Source organism: Amorphotheca resinae (genome assembly GCF_003019875.1).
Source record: "Amorphotheca resinae ATCC 22711 unplaced genomic scaffold M430scaffold_3, whole genome shotgun sequence".
In the NCBI taxonomy this organism is placed as follows: Eukaryota; Fungi; Ascomycota; class Leotiomycetes; order Helotiales; family Amorphothecaceae; genus Amorphotheca; species Amorphotheca resinae.
In genome coordinates this window covers 1,325,570-1,345,111 of record NW_020194473.1, presented here as the reverse complement: position 1 = coordinate 1,345,111, position 19,542 = coordinate 1,325,570, and the positions used below count along the sequence as shown (strand labels likewise).

Genomic DNA, 19,542 nt, shown 5'->3' with positions numbered 1-19,542 from the left:
ATACCAAGCACAGAGGGAGGGATACCGGGTACTCTACAAAGCATCCAGTATTGCTCCTGTTTCGGGGAGTTTGGCCGCTGCTTTAGGGCCTCGGCGAAAGTCCTGCCGCCGCTTTAACCTCTCGCGTAAAAGCTGCTAAGGCTTCCCCAAACAGGGATCTGCTGTATGTCATATCACTGCCAGGCACACAGAAAGCTTATTGTTACCTACCTATCTCCAAGAGTGATGGATGAACCCACCCCAACCCCTTTCGCAACGCTCTACGTTCTTTCTCCCTTTCTGACAATGATTCCGTTGTTCTATTCCTCCTCTCTATAAGCTCCATGCCTTCTTGATAACTAACCATATCTGCCTAGCTTCCGCCCCGGCGCCCTCTTCTTTTCAACCCTCCTCTCACACCTGTTGCCAGGAGCCTCCTGTTTCTCCTACTCCCTCTAACCCTCCTTGCTATCAATCAACACCCCGTGTGAGCAAGCTCGTTTCGGGGCGAGATCAGTTTCAGCGCCAGTTCGATCGCAATGTTACGGAAAAGCGTCTGGACGCTCCCCCACGAGATGCCAATAACCCGAAAGCGACGGGGCGTGCCCTATTGAAGGCTACTCGAAACAAATAGGGCCTGGGTAAACCCGGGGCTAGACACTGAGATATATAATGATATAATGATGAGGGGGATAGCGACAGGTGGCAGAATAGGAGAGACAGGGATGCTCTAGTCCTATACAAGTGGTGAAAGAAAAGACAAGTTACGAAAACTCGACTTTGCCAATGCCTAACATGATGATAGTTACTAGGATAAACAGCACATGCATCAATAGGAACTGGGAGAGATCCGCATCGAGATTTAATATGAGACTGCAATTTCATAGTCTCTCTACTTAATTTATTGAAGTTGGAGGTTCCTAAGCTCCGAGATTCTTATGGAATCAAGTGCAAGTATCGACGAATACCAAGTCAATCACAAGAGCTTCGATGGCAGACGACACAAGGCTGCCTAGGTAGGTGTGTAAGATTTCATGCCTTGATCAACCCCCCCCCCCCCCCCCCTCCCCCTCTCTCTCCTCTCCTAAACACCCCTCTATCTCTCCTCAACTGTTATATCCACGTATATCCAGGCGTCTTGAGATCCTGGCATGTTATAGAACATTTGTAAGGTACCTTTCCCTTATGGACCTCATCCCTAAGAACATTATTTTAGGTTTCAATATACATAAGAACATCGTTTTTATACCAGCTTTGAAATCGGCACATATATTTCGATCCACACTAGCCATCTCATGCCAGTGACTTTAAGTATATTTAGCTACTGTCAAAAGGATAAGAGGATCATGCAGATATAAGGAAACCAGCATTCTGATACTGTGTGCAGTACAGTAGCCTATCTGCTGCTGATGCGATGTAGTGTCGTGAATGCGGCTCTGTCGACCCATGCCATCCGTGGATCGGAATCGGGAATCGGGTGGCACGTTGCGTAACGGTGGTGGTTTATCCCTGATTAGGTAAGGTAAGGAAAGGTACCTGGTACCTCTGTGGATATGCCGCACGTGATATGGCTCCGCAATGAAACCTTACTACTTTCGGCAAGTACCCAGGTACTCCAGGTACCCAAGCATATAAACACCTCCACAGGTGCCTACAATAACCAACTTCACCTCTTTGCCTCTTTTGCTCTTCCTGTCTCTCTCTTTTACCTATCTGTCTCTCTCTCTTCTCTTTTCGCTCTCTTCTCATTCGTACCGCCATGACCAAGCCATAAAGTATCACGTGTGGCTTCTTTCTCTTGCTGAGCAAGCTTCGAGCATATTTCTATCAAAACCGTCTTTCTGCTGCCTTCTCCTACAAACCGCCATATTCCTCATGGAAGTCAACAAGAGGTCTGGCGTTTATCATAGAACCACTATAGATGATGCAAAGTCAGCCTACACCGTCTCACGTGCCGGCCAGAAGAGGACGTTGGACGAACTCCAGGAGAGGCAGACCGGCGCCAATATTCCTGTGCTTGGCAACGTCAGCAACAATATAGATTTCCGTCGGCCGTCCCTCAGTGATAGCTGCTATCCGGCTCTTAGGGCGGGTGAAATTCGCGATGTATCAAGCCGGGGTATTTCGGAATACACACAAAGGAGGACCCTTGCACTGACACCTACTCCGACGTCAAATCCTTTACTCGAACTATCACATCCTTCCTACGGCCTTCCAGAAGAGCTCGTTCATAACTTTGCAACTCTCGGCATCAGATCCATCTACCCGTGGCAGGCGGAGTGTCTGTTACGTAGCGGAGCCCTTAACGGCGAGCGGAATCTCGTCTATAGCGCGCCGACTGGAGGCGGAAAATCCCTTGTGGCCGACATATTAATGCTCAAGAAAGTGATCGAGACGCCGGAAAAGAAGGCTTTGCTGGTCCTGCCATACGTGGCACTCGTTCAGGAGAAAGTACGCTGGCTAAGGCGGGTAGTCGAGGGCATCACGAAGAAGCCTGCAGACTCTGACAACAAGCAGCGAAATTCATTATGGCGCAAACGTGGAGACGAGGAGAATGTGAGGGTGGTGGGCTTCTTTGGTGGAAGCAAATCCAAAGCAACTTGGGCAGACTTGGATATTGCGGTTTGCACAATTGAAAAGGTCTGTTCTCAACCAGAAAAAGAGGCACTTGTGTGCTAATTGGTACAGGCCAACTCGCTCGTGAACTCAGCTATTGAGGATCTCACGGTTGGGAAGCTCGGTGTGGTTGTCATTGACGAGTTACACATCATAAACGATGACAGCCGTGGGTATATACTGGAGCTGATGGCCACTAAGCTTCTCAGCCTAGAACAGAACATCCAACTGGTTGGCATGAGCGCCACTCTTAATGTGAGTCTCGTCAGATCAGCACGAATCCTCATTTCAAAGCTAAAAGTTCACAGAACCCCGAAGTCCTAGCCAGGTGGCTTGACAATGCACGGTTCTACATATCCAAATACCAGCCTGTTCCAATTGAGGAACATCTTGTCTTTGACAACACTGTATATCCAGCCGCATCATCGAGCAGGTTTTACAAGACTGCGACCCAGCTCAATGCGCAAACACAAACACAGATCCAAATGTCATCACAACCTAGACCAGAACCATGTAGAATCATTCTACCGTCGCCAAACAAGGAATTTAAGGACCCGTTAATTAATGCCGTTGTGTCTCTCGCGAACGAAACTGCAAGGGCAGGCCATGGGGCACTCGTCTTCTGCAGTAGTCGTGCCGGCTGTGAGAGGGATGCAATATTAATCAGCCAGGTTCTGCCCCGAGTCGAGGAAGTCGATGCCGGGACCATGGATAGGCGGAGAGACTTGTTAAGTGATTTGAGAAGCACGAGTACAGGTCTGGATCCTGTCTTGGAGAAAACTGTGCCTGTTGGGGTAGCGTTCCATCGTGAGTCGTTCCCACTCGAAAGCCGCAGCCTCTTGCTGATGATTAGACGCTGGTCTGACTATTGAGGAGCGTGATCTGATCGCAACTGCTTATGACAATGGGGTGATTAAGGTAATTGTGGCGACATGTAGTCTAGCAGCTGGGATCAATCTTCCAGCACGAAGGGTCATCTTGCATGGCGCAAGAATGGGTGCAGATTTGGTTGGGCCCTCTATGTTGTGAGTTCTCAATCCTGTATTATGGTTAGCTTACTGACTATAAAGGCGACAAATGAAGGGAAGGGCCGGCCGGAAAGGGAAAGATGAGATTGGGGAAACCTATCTCTGCTGCCAGAAAAGTGATCTTGAGGCAGTTACCGAGCTTATGGAAGCAGATATACCCACGGTTGAGAGCGGTCTAATGCCGGGGAAGCGGGGAATCAAAAGGTAAGGCAGTCTCTATTATGTGTCATGTTGTGACGTACCGTATACTGAAGTTTGCAGGGCGTTGCTGGAGGCAATTGCTACGGGGCTTGTGACGACCGTTGAGGCTGTACACGATTACATGGAGAAGACCCTCCTCTACCACTTCATTGACAACGACGAGCTCGACAATATGGTTAAAGAGACCCTACACGATCTGGAAGAGACCGGTCTGACCAGAACGGATGACTGCACCTTGCATGCTACTCTTCTTGGTCAGGCTACCGTGGCATCCTCATTGACCCCTGAAGATGGCCTATTTGTGCACAAAGAACTTCGAAAAGCTCTCGAAGCCTTTGTGATGGACGGCGAAATGCATGTTCTCTATTCCTTCACACCAATCCAAGCTGTACAGGGGAATGTCAACTGGCAGATGTTTCGAAATGAGGTTGAAACATTCGATGAGAGTAATTTAAGGGCACTGAATCTCATAGGGCTGAAGCCAGCTGTAATCAACAGAATGTTAGTGGTTCAAACAAGAAGCACGATGTTTGGTGTCTAATCTTCTTTAGGGCACAAGGCGGTTCGTTGAAGGAATCCACACCAGAGGAGAGACAGATCGCGCAGGTATACAGACGTTTTTACGCTGCGCTACAGCTCCGCGATCTTTGCAACGAAATGCCCATTTATGCCATTGCTCGGAAATACGACATCCCGAGGGGTCACGTCCAGAATCTTGCACAGACTTGCCACGGATTTGCGGCCGGTATGATAAAATTCTGCGAACGGATGAACTGGGGGGCCCTTGCTGCGGTTCTTGACCACTTTTCTGACAGGCTGAAGGCTGGTATGTGCACCAGAGGCATCAATTCATTTCTCCTGTCCCATTATTTGCTCGCCCAAATTGCATTGCTAATTAAACCTATCGCAGGAGCCAAAGCGGACCTCCTCGCCTTAACTAAAATCCCATATGTCAAGAGCCGCACTGCACGGATCTTCTGGGAAAATGGATTCAAAACGGTGGCAGCCGTTGCAATGGCTGATACGAAGGATTTACTACCCGTGCTATTGATCGTATGCCTAATCCAAATTATCCTCTCGTACCTTTCAAACCACTAATTTGAATCGTAGGCACAGCCAAGGAAACCGAGACTGGACCCCGTGAATGAGAAGAAATACCATGATAAGCTTCTGGCCAAAGCAGGCATAATCTCGGAGTACGCCAATAAAATCTGGGGTACGTGGATCTGGCTCCCGGCTACCAAAAGGGGGCCTCGCTCATTCTCTCTTATACAGAACGTCAAATGCAGCTGGAACTTGACGAGGAATGAAAGAATCGATGAAAGTATTATTGATTTGACATCCATACTGGAATATAGCCGCTTGAGTCCCCGACCGCCGCCAACCAGGGGTCCATACTATGTTCTAGACTCACTAGTGACCTTGAGTTTGGGGCTTGAGGTCATGCGAAATGTTTATTCGTGCCACAACGCTCGGCAAGAGTCTCACATAATAGGGGTCGTCGGCCAAGCAGCAACACGCCGGCACGCGATCACTACAAGCTGAAAAGCGAAAGAATGTTTGGTCAACTTTACTATTTGGGGAGACTAACATAGACCTAAGCGGATAGACAACGTTCACGAGGACCTCCTCTGTTTTTTAGCCTCCGGGTCTCTTTCGTTTCTTGATATGCCTTTCATGTTTGTTAGCGCCTTGCTGCTCATTCCTGTTCCGCCAATATCATCTCTCGCCGCTATGTCGATCTTTGCTGCGCCTAGCTTTGTTCTCAGCGAACGAATCCGGCCCACGGATCCATCAGCTTAGAAGTTGACCTTCTTGATAGCCGTGGCAAAAGCCTCGCCGTGGACGGTTGCAAGCTCGATTTCCAGAGGAGTTGGTTGGCGGGATCCATCTCCACCCTAATGAAACAGAGTAAGATACATAGCTTGTGCGAAGTGGGACGAACCAACTTACGGCGTAGGTACCAGCACCCCATGGAGAGCCACCTCGGACTTCTGAGAGGTTGGCAAGGATAGGGAATGCGGTCTTGTAGCCCAATGGGACGTAGATGAAGCCGTGGTGGGCCAAGGTCGACAAAGCGTTGATGACCGTGGTCTCTTGGCCACCGCCTGGGGTGCCAGTGGAAACAAAGACGCCGGCGTATTTGCCCCAGTAAGCTCCAGAAGCCCATTGTTTTCCGGTGGTGTCCCAGAAGGCCTTCCACTGAGCAGGGAAGTTCCCATAACGAGTTGGGATACCGAAGAGGAAAGCATCGTATTTCTCGAGGGTTGCCGCATCAGCGATTGGGATGTTGGATTTGGCAGGGGCGTGCATCTGAGGGAGGGTGATTAGCACAACTCTTATCGGGACAGTAAGGAGCACGGGGAAGAATGAAATACATACCTTTCCGAGAACTTCATCAGATAGGGTCTCGGGGATTCTGTGAACTTGTCAGTAGCAGAACACGGATGTAGCTGCTAAAGAAGAGCGCAGCTTACTGGTAGAGATCGGCCTCGATGCCGGCCTTCTTGAGACCTTCCTTCTCAGCCTCAGCCAACTTCTGAATGTGGCCGTACATGGAATACTTGAGAGAGGGGGGGCGTTAGCATGAGGGGAGACTAGCTAGCTGTAGGAAGCGGGGGAGGGGACATACAAAGACGATAGCTACTTTGGGGGGAGCCATTGTGACGAGAATATGTTGTTGTGTGTGTTTTTCTAGAGTTGATGGGAGGGACTGAAGTTGATTTGATTCAAGAGCAAGGAGAGAGAGAGAGTTATAGGTATATATATATATATATATATATATATATATTGTGGGGATGATGCTACAATATGCAGCTATATAAGGGGATAGCTAAGGTGAGGTAAGTTTAGCTTTATATGACATATACAGCGCTGGTACTGCTATCTCCTGAATATTATCCCATATATCTCCAATAACATTTGTCCAAAGTGGTCGTCCTACAAGGTAAGTTCCCCACACCACTGCGTAACTGAAAAGGGGGACGGGGAGGGGAAGGAGGCCTGACCAAGGGGAGCTGATTCAGGATTACTTGATTTCTTAGGGGATAATAACATAATTCCTTTGCGGTTCTTTCAAATCATCAGCCGTGTAGTGGTGGGGCTGCTCTTACAAGAGAGATGCATCATCATCTGTAATGATGGTATTCTTAAGTAAGCCTGACGGATCCTGAGTCAGGCACGGGGACGGGAGGGGTTGATCCGTTTGCCGATAAACTAGGCCTATTCCAGCTAGCACTAGATTAAGCCACTCCAATCCCGCTTTCCAGGTTGGTCACGTGGCGGTGAGACGAGATATCCCAGGCAACACCGATCAAACAATAGGACCCTCGTAAAGTACCTACCTTAGCTAAGGTAGGTAGCTTATACTCGAATGATTGATAAATCTGTGCGCCGGCCTCACCTAGTCGCTTATCATAATGGTAGATGTATATAACTCCGCTTGATCCCAGCTTCTTCTCAATTCTGACCTTGGAGCAATCCCTCAGACGCTGGACGTGGTCCTTGACTCTTTGAACATAGCATGCGCCATTTGCAACGGATTCCAGGGGAAATGGAAAGCTGGGACCGTGGCTGAATCGCAGAGACGGCGTGGAAACCGAAACCACATTATCCCTAGATTCACATGGGATGAGTTGCAGAGTTCAGCAAAGTCGTGTTACTGCTGTAGCATCCTTGAATCTGGGTGCCGCGGGTGCTTTGATCAGCACGGGATCAGAGAGTCAGATATACTCCACGGAAGCCTCAGATTCATCTACCCTTTCTTTTCTGACACAGCGGATGAAGAGGATGCGGACAAGGAATTGACCTTTCTGTTGGCAGATGGGCGGCGTTTTGAAATTGAACTGTTTGCTACCGAGAGTGATGATTGTCCCATTCCAGATTCCTGGGACTACCTACCTGTCTCAAGGAGAACGTCGCCGCGGACTGATTCTACGATAGCACTAGCCACCATAAAGGACTGGATCGAAGATTGTATCACCACACACACATTTCCAGATGAAGGCCTCTGTGACCCTCCTACGTCTTCACATCTTCCAACACGAGTGGTAGACGTTGGCCTCGATGACGGGGTAGTGAAGCTGGTTGAAACGAAAGCGGCAGAGGGCACTTATCTCTGTCTTAGCCACTGCTGGGGGCTCACTGAAATCATTACAACTACTAGGTCAACATACGAAGAACGCAAAAGGAGGATAGCCTGGGAAGACTTGTCGAATACTTTTCGGGATGCCATTTCCCTGACAAGGACCCTCGGCTTCAAATACATTTGGATAGATTCTCTTTGCATCGTTCAAGATGATTATAGAGATTGGGAGATTGAATCGGCTAACATGGCTTCCGTGTACAGAAACAGTCACTTGACGATTGCTGCAACACGTTCTGCCAACGGTCATGGGGGTCTTTTCTCACGCACGGAAGATTTTGAAGTCTTCGGCAAGACTCCAGATGGGGAGGACTACTTTCTTTACTTCCGAGAACGGATTGATCACCACATTGAGAACTCTGAATCTGACGAGTTTCCGGGGTATCCAACCTTGACCTACCATCCTCTCCTAACCAGAGCATGGGTCTACCAAGAGCGCATGCTTTCGCCTCGTGTTCTCCACTTTGGCCGGTACGAAGTGTCATTTGAATGCAGATCACTCATTCAATGTGAGTGTGGGTCCATCCCGTTTTACGGTATATCTAAGGTATCCCCCGTGCCTCTGATCAAATTAGAGCACGCCACTTCGCTCTGGGACTATCGTCACTATCGTGAAGTCTACGGAGACCAATACCGAGCCGAGGTCGAGTATCAAGGCGCACGCTTGTGGCGCACCATGATCTGCTCCTATACGGCACTTCTCCTGACGAAATCAAAGGATAGATTGCCTGCCATCGGTGGCTTGGCTAAAGAAATGGCTGCTGTGAGGAAGTCGAGATACCTGGCTGGTCTTTGGGAAGACGCGCTTAATGACGATCTTCTCTGGACAATCAATGCGACATCGAAGTATAAGAAACCAAGACCTTTTCCTCGAAATGCCCCAACATGGTCTTGGGCGAGTGTGGAGACGTGGACTTCGTACTGGGACGAGATCAGTTTTAGCACTATAGAAGAGGGGAACTTCGAAGAACGATTACCTTATGAACATTTCAGCAAGATTGAACATTGTGAAGTCAACTGGTCGGCGATCGACGAGTTCGGATCGATCGCTCACGGATCTCTGACGATATCTGGTCTGGTAGCGAAGGGTATACTTGAACGCGAAGTAGAGATACAGGACGGTGCAGAAAGCATCGTCCACTATGTATCTTTTCCAAACACGCGATTGGCTATGAAGTCGGATTATCTTCTAGATTTTGAAGGTCCCGGTCAGACGAGCCCTATGATCTCGGTTTTTTGTCTTCGCATGAGCCTCATACAAGAAGGTCCAACAGACAACTTGATATCCCTCGTTTTGAAGAGGTCCCCTGAATTCCCTAATTGTTTCGAGCGGATTGGTACTATGACAATCTCGGGTAGTCGACGCTCTGTGGATTCGAAAGGAGGAGTGTTTGAAACAGCAGAGTTACAGACCATAGTCATCGTTTGACTTCTAACGGCCCGAACTGTGTAGAGTATATATTCCACTGTCTGGCCGTTCCGTCAGTTGAAGCCCTCCTTCATGGGTCATGTAGAAGGGAACCGTATCTATGCTACTGAGCTGGGGCAGAATGGAGAGATGTAGGTAGGTACAGTATTGTTGATAAGGCGCAGACTAACTTAGGTACTTATTCTGTGTCGTCTTCAGAGAATGGCATCTTGATGATCCAAAACTTGCCCTATGAAATCTGTGTGCTGGTTCGCGCCGTTGCTAGCCAAGATAAATCTGAGGCAAATAATAGTCTGCTTTGGGCGACTGACAACCGTAAGGTACTGCAGGAGTCAGGACCAAGGGCGGCGCCGCATTTAGCACGGTGCTAGCTAAAAATCCTCTAGTACTAGTGTATCAGCAAAGTGTGGGGTAAACTTTAAAACATTGAGTTCTGTGACAGGCCGACACTGATTACTGTATTGATCATCTTTTACTACGCTTCCGGGCTCCGGCTTTTTGGCTTTAACATCTGATTTTGTTCTCTTTATCCTTTTTATTCAGCAACATCAACAGCACCGCCTCGGCATTATGCGTTATCACGTGATAACATGCGACATGGCTGTGTCTATGACTAAGCATTTACCCCCCAATCCAATCACATCAATCAGACATTCAAGTCACGTTACACATTCCCAGCGAATCGAATCTTGCAAGTCACGTTCTCCCTTAACAGGTTCTTGGGTCTTTGTTTCTTTCGCCCTGCTCTTTCGCGGGCTCCCCCTTAATGCTTAATGCCTAGCTATGGACGAATGCCCTTGCTCACCCATTCCTTCTACCGCACATCCCTCCCAGTCCTAGTCTCTCGTCGAATTCTTTCTTGCTGTCAGATTCCTTCTTCGCATCCGCATCCCCTCGTTCAACATGCCTTCAGTCGGCGTCAAGTCTGCTCAAGACAGCAAAAGAGGGGCAAGAGGACCAAGGTCTCGGTCAACCTCGATGAGTTACCCCAGGGGCTCATTCCTCTAGATCCGCTGCCCCTGGAGGATGAGGCTCCCGCATACCCCACCGTCGTGCTACAAGCCCGCGACAATATGCGGCGGTTCGAAAATTGCGTCCTCCTGACCCGCGTAGGCGGCTTCTACGAACTCTATTTCGAGCATGCAGAGGAGTTCGGCCCTCTCCTGAACCTGAAGGTGGCTCAGAAAAGAACGAACGCAGGGCCTGTCTCCATGGTATGTATATATGCCTTCGGTACCCGCTCGCTGTCGAAGCGTTCTCAGGTGCTGATGCGTGGATAATAAATAGGCTGGATTTCCTTTCTTTCAACTGGATCGCTATCTCAAGGTACTAGTCCAGGACTTCAATCGCTATGTTGCGATTGCTGAAGAGTTCCCAAATGACCCTTCTAGTAAAGTCAGAGCGGGTGGGCTGATGCACGATCGAAAAGTTTCACGGATTGTCACCCCTGGGACCTTGATCGATGAGAACTTTGTAGATCCTTTCACCAATAATTATGTACTTGCGCTTCATACAGAAACTCACGGCAAAAGTCTTGCTGCAGATCTGGATGCTGGGGATGAAGTCGACCATCCTAGCCATCTCAGCGAGCGCTCTTCCCTGCCGATTGGACTTGCATGGTTGGATTTATCTACTGGCCACTTCTTCACCCAATCCACCACATTATCGACCCTGCCGTCTCTCCTGGCTCGTATCGGGCCTCGGGAAATAGTGCTGGATGAAGATCTCAAGACCTCTAATGATCGTGGCATGTTCTCTATCCTCAAGGAGGACGATTATCTTATTACCTATATGAGCACCCCCGAAATCAAACCCATGTCCGAATGGACGCCTATGCTAGAGTCACCTGTGCCAATCCAAATGGCGAATGAATTCACGCCGCTGGAGATCGCAGCCGGTAGTGCCTTGCTTCAATATATCGAAACCCGATTACAGGGTTCGACTATGAAGCTCCAGCCTCCATCACGACAGTTGGACGTGATGGGGATCGACAAAAACACTATGAGAGCCTTGGAGATCAAGACTACGATAAGAGACGACCTCTTCGCTGGTAGTCTATTACATACCGTTCGACGAACCGTCACGAAAGGCGGGGCCAGATTATTAGACAGCTGGCTGAGTACGTAGACACAGGAGAGAGAAGAGCTCCAACCCGATTATAGCGGAATCAAGCTAGTACTGACTGAAAGCCAGCTTCCCCATCAACCTCTCTGGATGTGATCAAGTCTCGGCTGGACCTGGTGACGCACTTTCTGAATGACGAGACCCTGCGAGAACGCCTCACTATTCTTCTACGACGAAGCCACGACTCTCATCGCCTGCTGCAAAAATTCGCCTTCGGAAGAGGCGATGCCGATGACTTGCTAGCAATAGCAACCACGGTGTATGCAACTCAGGATCTGGTCTCTACATTAGTCAAAGACAGCCGACCAGAAGACTGCGTCCAAGCCATGGTAGCGCGCATCCATCTCGATGGACCAAGTGTGCTTGCGAGCCGCATCAAAGAAGCGATAGACGAGGAAGGGATCGTGCAACAGCATCGGATCGAAGAGCGGGAAGTCGAAGAGATCCAAGCCCTAGCACAAGCAGTGGTCACTTCCGAAGGATCCCAAGAAGATTCCAAGATCCTGCCCCGAGGCGCGCGGAAGAAGAAACCCACCAGCATCCGAGAACATTATATCGACAGCGAAGCCTGGATCATGAAGCCCGCAGCCAGCGAGACTCTCCAGACACTCCACCGAGACCTCGCCATCTTATCAGACGAGCGCGATCTCCTCGCAAAAGATCTAAGTGCTCGTCTAGGCGTCACCAGTCTAACACTCCGCTTCACCCCCGGCCTGGGCCACATCTGCCACGTCAAGGGGAAAGATATGAAGAAGGACCTACTATCATCAGAAATCAAGAGCGTCAGCTCCAGCAAAAGCACCCGCTCCTTCCACCATCCCGAATGGACCCATCTCGGCCAACGCATCGACCAATGTAAAATCCATATCCGCGCCGAAGAACAACGCGTGTTCAACGATCTGCGCCAGCAAGTAATAGCCAGTATCGTGAAGCTTCGCCGGAACGCCGCCGTCCTCGACGAGCTCGACGTCGCTTGTTCCTTCGCCGCCCTCGCCGCGGAAAAGAACTGGACCCGCCCGATCCTGACCCAGACAACCTCCCACAAAATCATAGCGGGACGCCATCCGACGGTGGAAGGGGGACTCGAAGAACAAGGGCGGAGCTTCGTCACGAACGATTGTTTTGTGGGCGATGGGCATCGCAGCTGGGTTATCACGGGGCCGAATATGGCCGGCAAGAGTACGTTCTTGAGACAGAATGCGCTCATTACGATACTGGCGCAGGTCGGCTCTTACGTCCCCGCTCAATATGCCGAGTTGGGCATCGTGGATCAGATATTTAGTCGCGTGGGCTCGGCGGATAGCCTGTATCGGGACCAGTCGACGTTCATGGTTGAGATGCTGGAGACGGCCACGATATTGAGGAATGCGACGTCGAGGTCGTTTGTCATCATGGATGAGATTGGCAGGGGTACGACTCCAAAGGATGGGGTTGCCGTGGCTTTTGCATGTTTACATCACCTCTATCACGTGAACAAGAGCAGGACATTATTTGCGACGCATTTTCATGATTTGGCCGAGATGGTCAAGGAAGATGGGGCGATGGAGGGAGTGGGCTTCTACTGTACGGATGTTGAGGAGGGCATTGGTGGCGAGGGATTCAGATACGTGCATCGATTGAGAGAGGGGGTCAACAGGCAAAGTCACGCTCTGAAAGTTGCCAGGTTGGCGGGACTTCCAGAGGGGGCTATTACTATTGCGAAGAGGGTGTTGGAGAACAATGCGGGATCTGAATGAGATAGATAGTCAGCTTCAGGCCTCACTAAATGTATTGTATGACATAAATGTATATATTAAGGAAGCATTCAGGAAAAAATTAGAGTTGTTGTTTTTTGGTCTTCAAGGTGTTGTGAGCACCAATCAGGGTTAAAAAGCTATGATTTGCTCATCACAATGCTTGTATTGTTTTTTTGGGGGAATTTCAAATGAAAATAGAAATTGGAGGACTGACCTTTTGCTTCCCATGGTGCCGGTGCGTCGTCATCTCTGCCTGCATTGTATTTCATGCGTATCACTGTTGCTGAGCCCGGGGTTCCTATTTGTGTCTTGCGAGTTCCATTGGAGTACCTGCAAATGATCTATGTGATTTCATGATCCGTGTCATCGCACTTCCCAAGGCCCACAAACCGAAGATGGTCCGCTTAGTCGAACAATCCTCCGAATCCTTCATCTCCGGACTCCTCAGCTTCTTCCTCCTTCTTCTCCTCCTCGGCAGCGGCAGCGGCGGGGGCAGCCTCGGTAGAGACGGCCGCAACTGCAGCACCTGCGTATGCGTCAGGGTTGGCAATGCGGTCCTTCAACTCCTCAATCTCAGGCCAGCTGTACTCAGTCTCGACAGCGACGGCCAAGACCTTCTTGTAGCTGTTGACGATGGAGTGCATGACTGAAGGAAGGGTTGGGAAGTTGGCAGCCAAGGAGATGGCAGCAATGGTGGAGATAGCGCTCGAGAAAGCCTTGAGAAGTTGAGACTCCTCAATGTCAAGGACGCTAGGGTGGAAAGTGTTGCCATTGTCGTACACCTGGGTGATACCCATACCGTAGGTGAAGGGAGAGATGTTCAGCATGTTGAGCAGGGTAGCCTCGGAAGCTCCGACCTTGGAACCAGCATCGACGAGCTTGAGATCGGTGGTAATTTCAATGGTACCACGGGCAATCTTGGTTGGGACACCGAGAGCCTGGAAGAAAGAGGTCTTTCCGGGTTCCATACCAGTGTTACCAGCGGGGACGTAGACATCGGCCGGAGCAATGGCACCAGCACGAGCGGGCGCAGCGACCTTGTTGGCAAGAATCTTGTCACGGACTTCTTTAAGGTCGCCGTTGGTGAAAACGAAACCGACATTTCCCTTGACGAAAGGAAGGAGACGCTCATACTCTGGGGACTCGGCGATGAAGCCCTTGATGGCACGACGAACCTTTGAGGGGACAAATTAGCTGTGCATATGCCAATAATTGTGAGGATTCTCACCATAGTGTTCTTGCCCATCAGGACGACACCTTGGCCTCGGAGAGCATGTCGGATCTCGTGCATCTGCTGGGAGCTGACATTGTCAACACCGACGATGAAGATCGACTTGTACTCTTCGAGGAGGCCCTTGAGCTTGTCGAAGTAGCCGGCCTTGTTGTCTGATCTGCCCCCCATATCTTCTTATGATGAAGGTAGGATGTTTAAGGGTCAGGTCTTAATGAATTGGAATGGGATTGTCCTCGTTGGTTGTGAGGGAAGTGTTGATGTCTCGAGGCAAACGAAGATGAAGTTCACGACAATTTCTTGAATTTTGTCGTTTGTGGGCTTAGCGAGAGGCTAGCAAAACCTCGTCGATTCTGATTGGCTGGCTGGACGACGACCCAAGGATCATCCCCTAAGGCATTAGGTATTTACGCATGATTTAGGCATTTTTATGTATTTTCTCGTATTCAAGAGGAACATCGTACGAATCTGCGCCAATTTATAGGTAAAATTACAAATTTACCATGCGTATGGTACGCCTAAAATAAATAAAATAAATATATCTTCACTTTTTCTACTGGCCTGACAATAGGTGATCCGCGAACGCGGATGAACGCACCCTTTCCTTCATACTCTGCGTAACGAAGGGAGAAGCCATGTCGAAGCTACGGATGCCGTACCAGTGCCTCCAGAGATCTGGAAATCTCCTGGTTGCGGCTCGGGGATCAAGCATTGATTCCTTCAGTCTCCAGGACTACTCACTGTTGTCCACATGGCGATTCCCACCTGCACAAGAGCCCAGCAATGGAAGGACAAGCCAAGAACCCACCAACAAGCTGCCGGCCGAAAATTCAGAGTCTTCGGTCGACATTGCTGTCGGCGCCGCGTCGTCCCCGCCAGCGAAGAGAAGAAAGCTCTCCGATAGTGAGGGCTCTCAGAAGCCCGGCGATGAGGGAAAGGGAAAGAAAAAGGCGAACAACCGGTCAGATGCTGTGGCCAGTGGTCTTGATGCTCCCGCCATCACTGCTTTGGCTGCCACCAAAGGAGGTCGGCACGTGATTGCTGCCACAAATGAGGACAAGAGTATCCGGGTCTTTGAGCATGTGTTCAAACAGGATGGGACACATCAACTACGGAGTCTCAGTCAGCGGTCAGTCAGGATGATGGGGATTACCCAAAATGATGAACTAGGAATTTGAATCTAATTTTGAGCCAGCATTATGCCAAAACGCCCCTGTGCCCTAGCACTTACAGAAGACGACGCAACCATAATCGCCGCGGACAAATTTGGGGATGTCTATTCTCTCCCATTGTTGTTTTCAGAATCGGAGAATCAGACAGCAGCCAATGGCTCCAGCCCGTCTTCTCAAGCTAGCGGCACCACGGCCCCCAAGCCTTTTGTACCAGCAGCCAGCGACCTCACTGTACATTCGCAGCGGAATCTCAAAGCCCTTGAGAATCAGAAGAGACAGACGAATCAACCCCCTGAGAAGTCAGAGCCCACCTTTGAGCATAAGCTATTGCTTGGCCATGTCTCGATGCTTACGGATGTTGTACGCGTTTCTTTTCAAGGACGAAGTTACATCATCTCTGCAGATAGAGACGAACATATTCGCGTCTCCCGAGGCATTCCCCAGGCTCATATCATTGAGGGGTTTTGTCTTGGCCACACAGAGTTCGTCAGCCGGTTATGCGTTCCAGACGAAAGATCCAACTTGTTGATCTCCGGTGGAGGGGATGACTATCTGTTCGTCTGGAACTGGTTATCAGGCACATTGGTATCAAAAGTCGATCTTAAAGCCGCTGTTGAAGTTGTGATGCGTGATTTAGAGACGGAAAATCACAGCAGTGGACCAGCAGATCACGTGAAAGTTGCCGTGTCTGGTATTTCACACGTCAGGTTACCTGGGGAAAATGGAGTTGAAGACATTATCATAGCTATCTCTGAGGGGTGAGTTTTCCATCCCCTTCGTCCGTATTCACATTTTACTGACCCCTATACAGTGTCCCAGCTCTCTTCGTCTTCCTCCTGACACCGGAAAGCCATCTCAACCACATTCAAACCATTAGATTACCCGGCAATGCCCTTGCAGTTGTCAGCATTTCAAGCACAAGCAGCTCAACCCCCAGTAATGACATCGTAGTATCGATAGATAGCATCCACAAGCCCGGCTCAACAACGGATCGCAGGTCTGATACCGACGAACCAGTTGATCCTCTGCGTTTATATAGATTCCAGGGGAGGGAGTTAGTTCCAGTCTCGACATTGCAGTCGGGGGATGGAGACGAAGCTCTTGAAAACGAGAATCAACCTGGGAGACTGACAAATTTGTTGTATAACCTTGAGAATTTGAGGAAGAGAGATGGAGAGGCGAAGGAAGTTGAGTAGAATAGGAAATATATTATTCAACTCTGCCTTTAAAGTAAAGAGGAGATTGGACTTAACTCATCGTCTGCGAACTTGCTGTGTATGAAAAACCAATGGAAACGAGCGGCGCCGGTTGCCTACCTGTTAGCTATCATGAGCCCGTAATGACTATCCGTTGGCCAGCGCCTCTGACTGAAGCTGAGAATATGTGAAACTTGATATTTATTTGGATTTCCCTAATCTATCGGACCCACACGTAGTACATTCCCCTCTCTCGCGCGGCGAGCTTGTTTCTCAGACAAGTGTTGCCTCCAATTTAGAACAGTTGCATCTACCTTATCCGCAACCTCCTTTCCCTCTAACTCATCAATCAAAACAAGGGTATAATGTAATCTATCCTCACGAATCCACTGCCCAGCGATAATCTCCCTGGTAATTCCTGCAGAGCTCATTGCTCTGGCCAGTTCTGGACTTATTGGCGCACGATGAAGGCGCAGGTGGTACAGACATTGAAGAACATTTCGAACGGCGACACGGGTAGGTCGGGCCGGTGATTGCGCAAACGCCAGAGCCATCCTGTGCAAAAGATCTATCATGGTCTGAGGCAAAGCCCTGGGCTGAAAATGTCGCTGAGAACGTGGACGGTTTTCATATATAGGTATCCCCAAAATTTCCCAGATCCGTTTTGGTTCGACAGAGCGGTCATTGATAAGCGCAATTATGAAATCAGGAATCCAATCCAATCTGAATCGCCTGTCGCCAAGTAGCATAACTGTGCGAAGATGGAAGATCTTTAGAGCAAGGCGGACGTCATGGTTGCTCATCGTATCGATAGATCGAGCAAGGCAAGTCGCTGGGACCTTGAGACCAAGGTCGTTCATTCGAGACAGGATCTTATATACCATCTTATACCTTCCAAGCTCTTCTAGCAGGAGAAACAGATCCCTTGTTCGTGTCAAGGAATTCTCCCTGTGCTTGTCAAGGGCAAAAAGTAATGAGGCAAAGTCCTTCTTCTCAGGGCGTGGTGCAGACGCCTCAAAACTGTTCCTAACACCATCTATATTCTTCACATATCCTTGACTCATCCATAGGCTAAGTATGAGGTCGCTAGCATCATTTTCGAGTATGGTATCCTGACTCTCTAATTTGCGCCAGTTCTGAAGAAAGAGCTCCGTGTCGACATTTGATAACTGTGCTATCGTGGAGAGCCAGTAGTAGCGCACCGTTTGAAAAGATTTCCGGCGCCCCTTGCAAGCCATCATAATGTGCTCCGAACAAGAAGGAACAATGCTTGAAAGCAGATCGTAAGGTAGCTTCTGAAGAGCATCAGCGAGGAGCTTGGCGGATGCTTTGAATGGCGATATAGATTGATCGGCCTTAGCGATGGCACCCAGAGCTCGAGAGATAGCCATATGAACATCAGATACTGCTTCCCTAACCAAGGAAATATCTGTCATAGCGTTTGACCCTTCCTCTAAAGCCATGACAAGTCGTTGGACATTCCCGAGCTTGCTCCCTGTCTCCATAACATACTCCTCTGCTGCTCTGATTTCAAGTTGGCTATCACCAATCCGTGATACTTCAAGCCAGCTATGCAGCCAGGATTTCACTAACGAAATTATACCCTGCTCCAGGCATCGAAGCTGGACAACAGACATCGAGCAAAGAATCCTATGAGCCAAGATCTGTACTTCTCGGGTAGAAGGCAGACGCGAAAGGAGAGACAAGAATTCATTGATGACTTTCCCATCGAAATCGATAGGCCGAAGAACTCGCGAGGCCGTGATTCCATCCCAGATGGCATTGTAGAACGCGAGGCATCGAGCTCGAGCAACTTTATGATTTTTAGATACCTCTTGTAGATCCTCGGTAACCTGTTGGATTATATGTTCGAGAAGTTCGCTAGAGACCAAACCAAGAGTAAGGCTTTGCTTGAGACTTTGATTAAAGTCGGCGATGTGACTGTCGAGATCCGATTTGCTTCTGAGTGTTTCTCGAAAGCGGCATACATCCTCTTCCACAGTTGGTATACCCTCAACCAAGGTTCTCTCTTCCGTCATCTCAGGCCATAGGATTTCATTGGAATCTTCTTGGGGCGTAGTATCCCATTCTGACAACCAAGCTGGCAATGCGGCCGTATCATCGTTCTTCGAGAGGCGCGGCGTGGGGGCTTCCCACCGCCATTGGGTTCTGCCAGCGTTTCCAAACAAGCCCCATATGTGCACTGGGTTCGGAGCAGACGTGGGAATTGCTTCTGAAAGATGCGTCATGCGTCTCTTCCCCAATCTTCTCCTACTCTCCATTGGACCAGGGACGGAGCTTCCATAGCGTCTCGCGGTCCTTGACAGGGCACAAAACTGCCGAAACACAGTGCACAGAATCTCGTCAGAAACCCATATTGAATCGACAGGCGTGGCTAGCGGACGCTGTGCCAATCGACAGCAGGCAGGAGGGCGAGGGGGCATGGAGCTTGATCAAGTTGAAGCATCTGGGGAAGCCGCAGAAAAGTCGTATTCCAAAGTGGTTCGGGATGTAATAATGCAGATGGAGCAATGATGCTCCTTGATGAACTCTTAAAATATCAATTGAACCCCGTGGTTCATCATTATCAAGACGCGTAGAGAGCGCTCGAGCGAACAGTGTCGAACGGATGGAAGATGCTTGAGGTTCGACGGGCTCGCGGAGTTTGTATTGGTGCCTCGAAAGT

At 49.6% G+C, this 19,542-nt stretch overlaps 7 protein-coding genes across 7 annotated transcripts; 4 read left to right on the top strand and 3 right to left on the bottom strand.

Moving 5' to 3' along the window:
• Nucleotides 1-1,854: 1,854 nt before the first annotated feature.
• Nucleotides 1,855-5,468, top strand: M430DRAFT_64817 (hypothetical protein; the record flags this gene model as incomplete). Its single annotated transcript, XM_024869133.1, has 11 exons — nucleotides 1,855-1,910; nucleotides 2,067-2,619; nucleotides 2,668-2,850; nucleotides 2,904-3,402; nucleotides 3,449-3,620; nucleotides 3,666-3,827; nucleotides 3,885-4,325; nucleotides 4,376-4,650; nucleotides 4,735-4,877; nucleotides 4,935-5,040; nucleotides 5,100-5,468. The coding sequence occupies 11 exons, from the start codon at nucleotides 1,855-1,857 to the stop codon at nucleotides 5,132-5,134; spliced, it is 2,625 nt and encodes an 874-aa protein (XP_024723205.1). The 3' UTR covers nucleotides 5,135-5,468.
• A 41-nt stretch (nucleotides 5,469-5,509) lies between these two features.
• Nucleotides 5,510-6,577, bottom strand: M430DRAFT_33726 (hypothetical protein). The gene is made up of 5 exons (XM_024866423.1): nucleotides 6,457-6,577; nucleotides 6,302-6,387; nucleotides 6,207-6,243; nucleotides 5,778-6,137; nucleotides 5,510-5,722 (listed from the first exon to the last, which is right to left on the bottom strand). Exons 1-5 carry the CDS (start codon nucleotides 6,484-6,486, stop codon nucleotides 5,624-5,626), a joined length of 612 nt encoding a protein of 203 aa, XP_024723204.1. The 5' UTR covers nucleotides 6,487-6,577; the 3' UTR covers nucleotides 5,510-5,623.
• Nucleotides 6,578-7,184: 607 nt separating this feature from the next.
• On the top strand, nucleotides 7,185-9,636 carry M430DRAFT_117055 (hypothetical protein). The gene is made up of 2 exons (XM_024861659.1): nucleotides 7,185-7,252; nucleotides 7,313-9,636. Exons 1-2 carry the CDS (start codon nucleotides 7,244-7,246, stop codon nucleotides 9,395-9,397), a joined length of 2,094 nt encoding a protein of 697 aa, XP_024723203.1. The 5' UTR covers nucleotides 7,185-7,243; the 3' UTR covers nucleotides 9,398-9,636.
• A 552-nt stretch (nucleotides 9,637-10,188) lies between these two features.
• M430DRAFT_97025 (hypothetical protein) lies at nucleotides 10,189-13,257 on the top strand (the record flags this gene model as incomplete). The annotated part of the gene is made up of 3 exons (XM_024870004.1): nucleotides 10,189-10,611; nucleotides 10,685-11,516; nucleotides 11,591-13,257. 3 exons carry the CDS (start codon nucleotides 10,189-10,191, stop codon nucleotides 13,255-13,257), a joined length of 2,922 nt encoding a protein of 973 aa, XP_024723202.1.
• Nucleotides 13,258-13,661: 404 nt separating this feature from the next.
• Nucleotides 13,662-14,659, bottom strand: M430DRAFT_64814 (hypothetical protein; the record flags this gene model as incomplete). The annotated part of the gene is made up of 2 exons (XM_024869132.1): nucleotides 13,662-14,432; nucleotides 14,486-14,659. The coding sequence occupies 2 exons, from the start codon at nucleotides 14,657-14,659 to the stop codon at nucleotides 13,662-13,664; spliced, it is 945 nt and encodes a 314-aa protein (XP_024723201.1).
• Nucleotides 14,660-15,057: 398 nt separating this feature from the next.
• Nucleotides 15,058-16,862, top strand: M430DRAFT_117046 (hypothetical protein). The gene is made up of 3 exons (XM_024861658.1): nucleotides 15,058-15,617; nucleotides 15,684-16,418; nucleotides 16,472-16,862. The coding sequence occupies exons 1-3, from the start codon at nucleotides 15,124-15,126 to the stop codon at nucleotides 16,854-16,856; spliced, it is 1,614 nt and encodes a 537-aa protein (XP_024723200.1). The 5' UTR covers nucleotides 15,058-15,123; the 3' UTR covers nucleotides 16,857-16,862.
• Nucleotides 16,863-17,042: 180 nt separating this feature from the next.
• On the bottom strand, nucleotides 17,043-19,477 carry M430DRAFT_33722 (hypothetical protein). The gene has a single exon (XM_024866422.1). It carries the CDS (start codon nucleotides 19,298-19,300, stop codon nucleotides 17,072-17,074), a length of 2,229 nt encoding a protein of 742 aa, XP_024723199.1. The 5' UTR covers nucleotides 19,301-19,477; the 3' UTR covers nucleotides 17,043-17,071.
• Between the last annotated feature and the right edge of the window lie 65 nt (nucleotides 19,478-19,542).

What these genes read in the sequence shown, in the direction of transcription:
- M430DRAFT_33722 (XM_024866422.1), bottom strand. Translation starts at nt 19,300, where the DNA reads ATGCCCCCTCGCCCTCCTGCCTGCTGTCGATTGGCACAGCGTCCGCTA.
- M430DRAFT_117046 (XM_024861658.1), top strand. Translation starts at nt 15,124, where the DNA reads ATGTCGAAGCTACGGATGCCGTACCAGTGCCTCCAGAGATCTGGAAAT. An exon ending in CTACGGAGTCTCAGTCAGCG is followed by an intron (nt 15,618 to 15,683) that starts GTCAGTCAGGAT and finishes ATTTTGAGCCAG; the next exon opens with CATTATGCCAAAACGCCCCT. An exon ending in ATCATAGCTATCTCTGAGGG is followed by an intron (nt 16,419 to 16,471) that starts GTGAGTTTTCCA and finishes ACCCCTATACAG; the next exon opens with TGTCCCAGCTCTCTTCGTCT.
- M430DRAFT_33726 (XM_024866423.1), bottom strand. Translation starts at nt 6,486, where the DNA reads ATGGCTCCCCCCAAAGTAGCTATCGTCTTT. An exon ending in CCAAAGTAGCTATCGTCTTT is followed by an intron (nt 6,388 to 6,456) that starts GTATGTCCCCTC and finishes CCCTCTCTCAAG; the next exon opens with TATTCCATGTACGGCCACAT. An exon ending in GGGGTGCTGGTACCTACGCC is followed by an intron (nt 5,723 to 5,777) that starts GTAAGTTGGTTC and finishes CTGTTTCATTAG; the next exon opens with GGTGGAGATGGATCCCGCCA.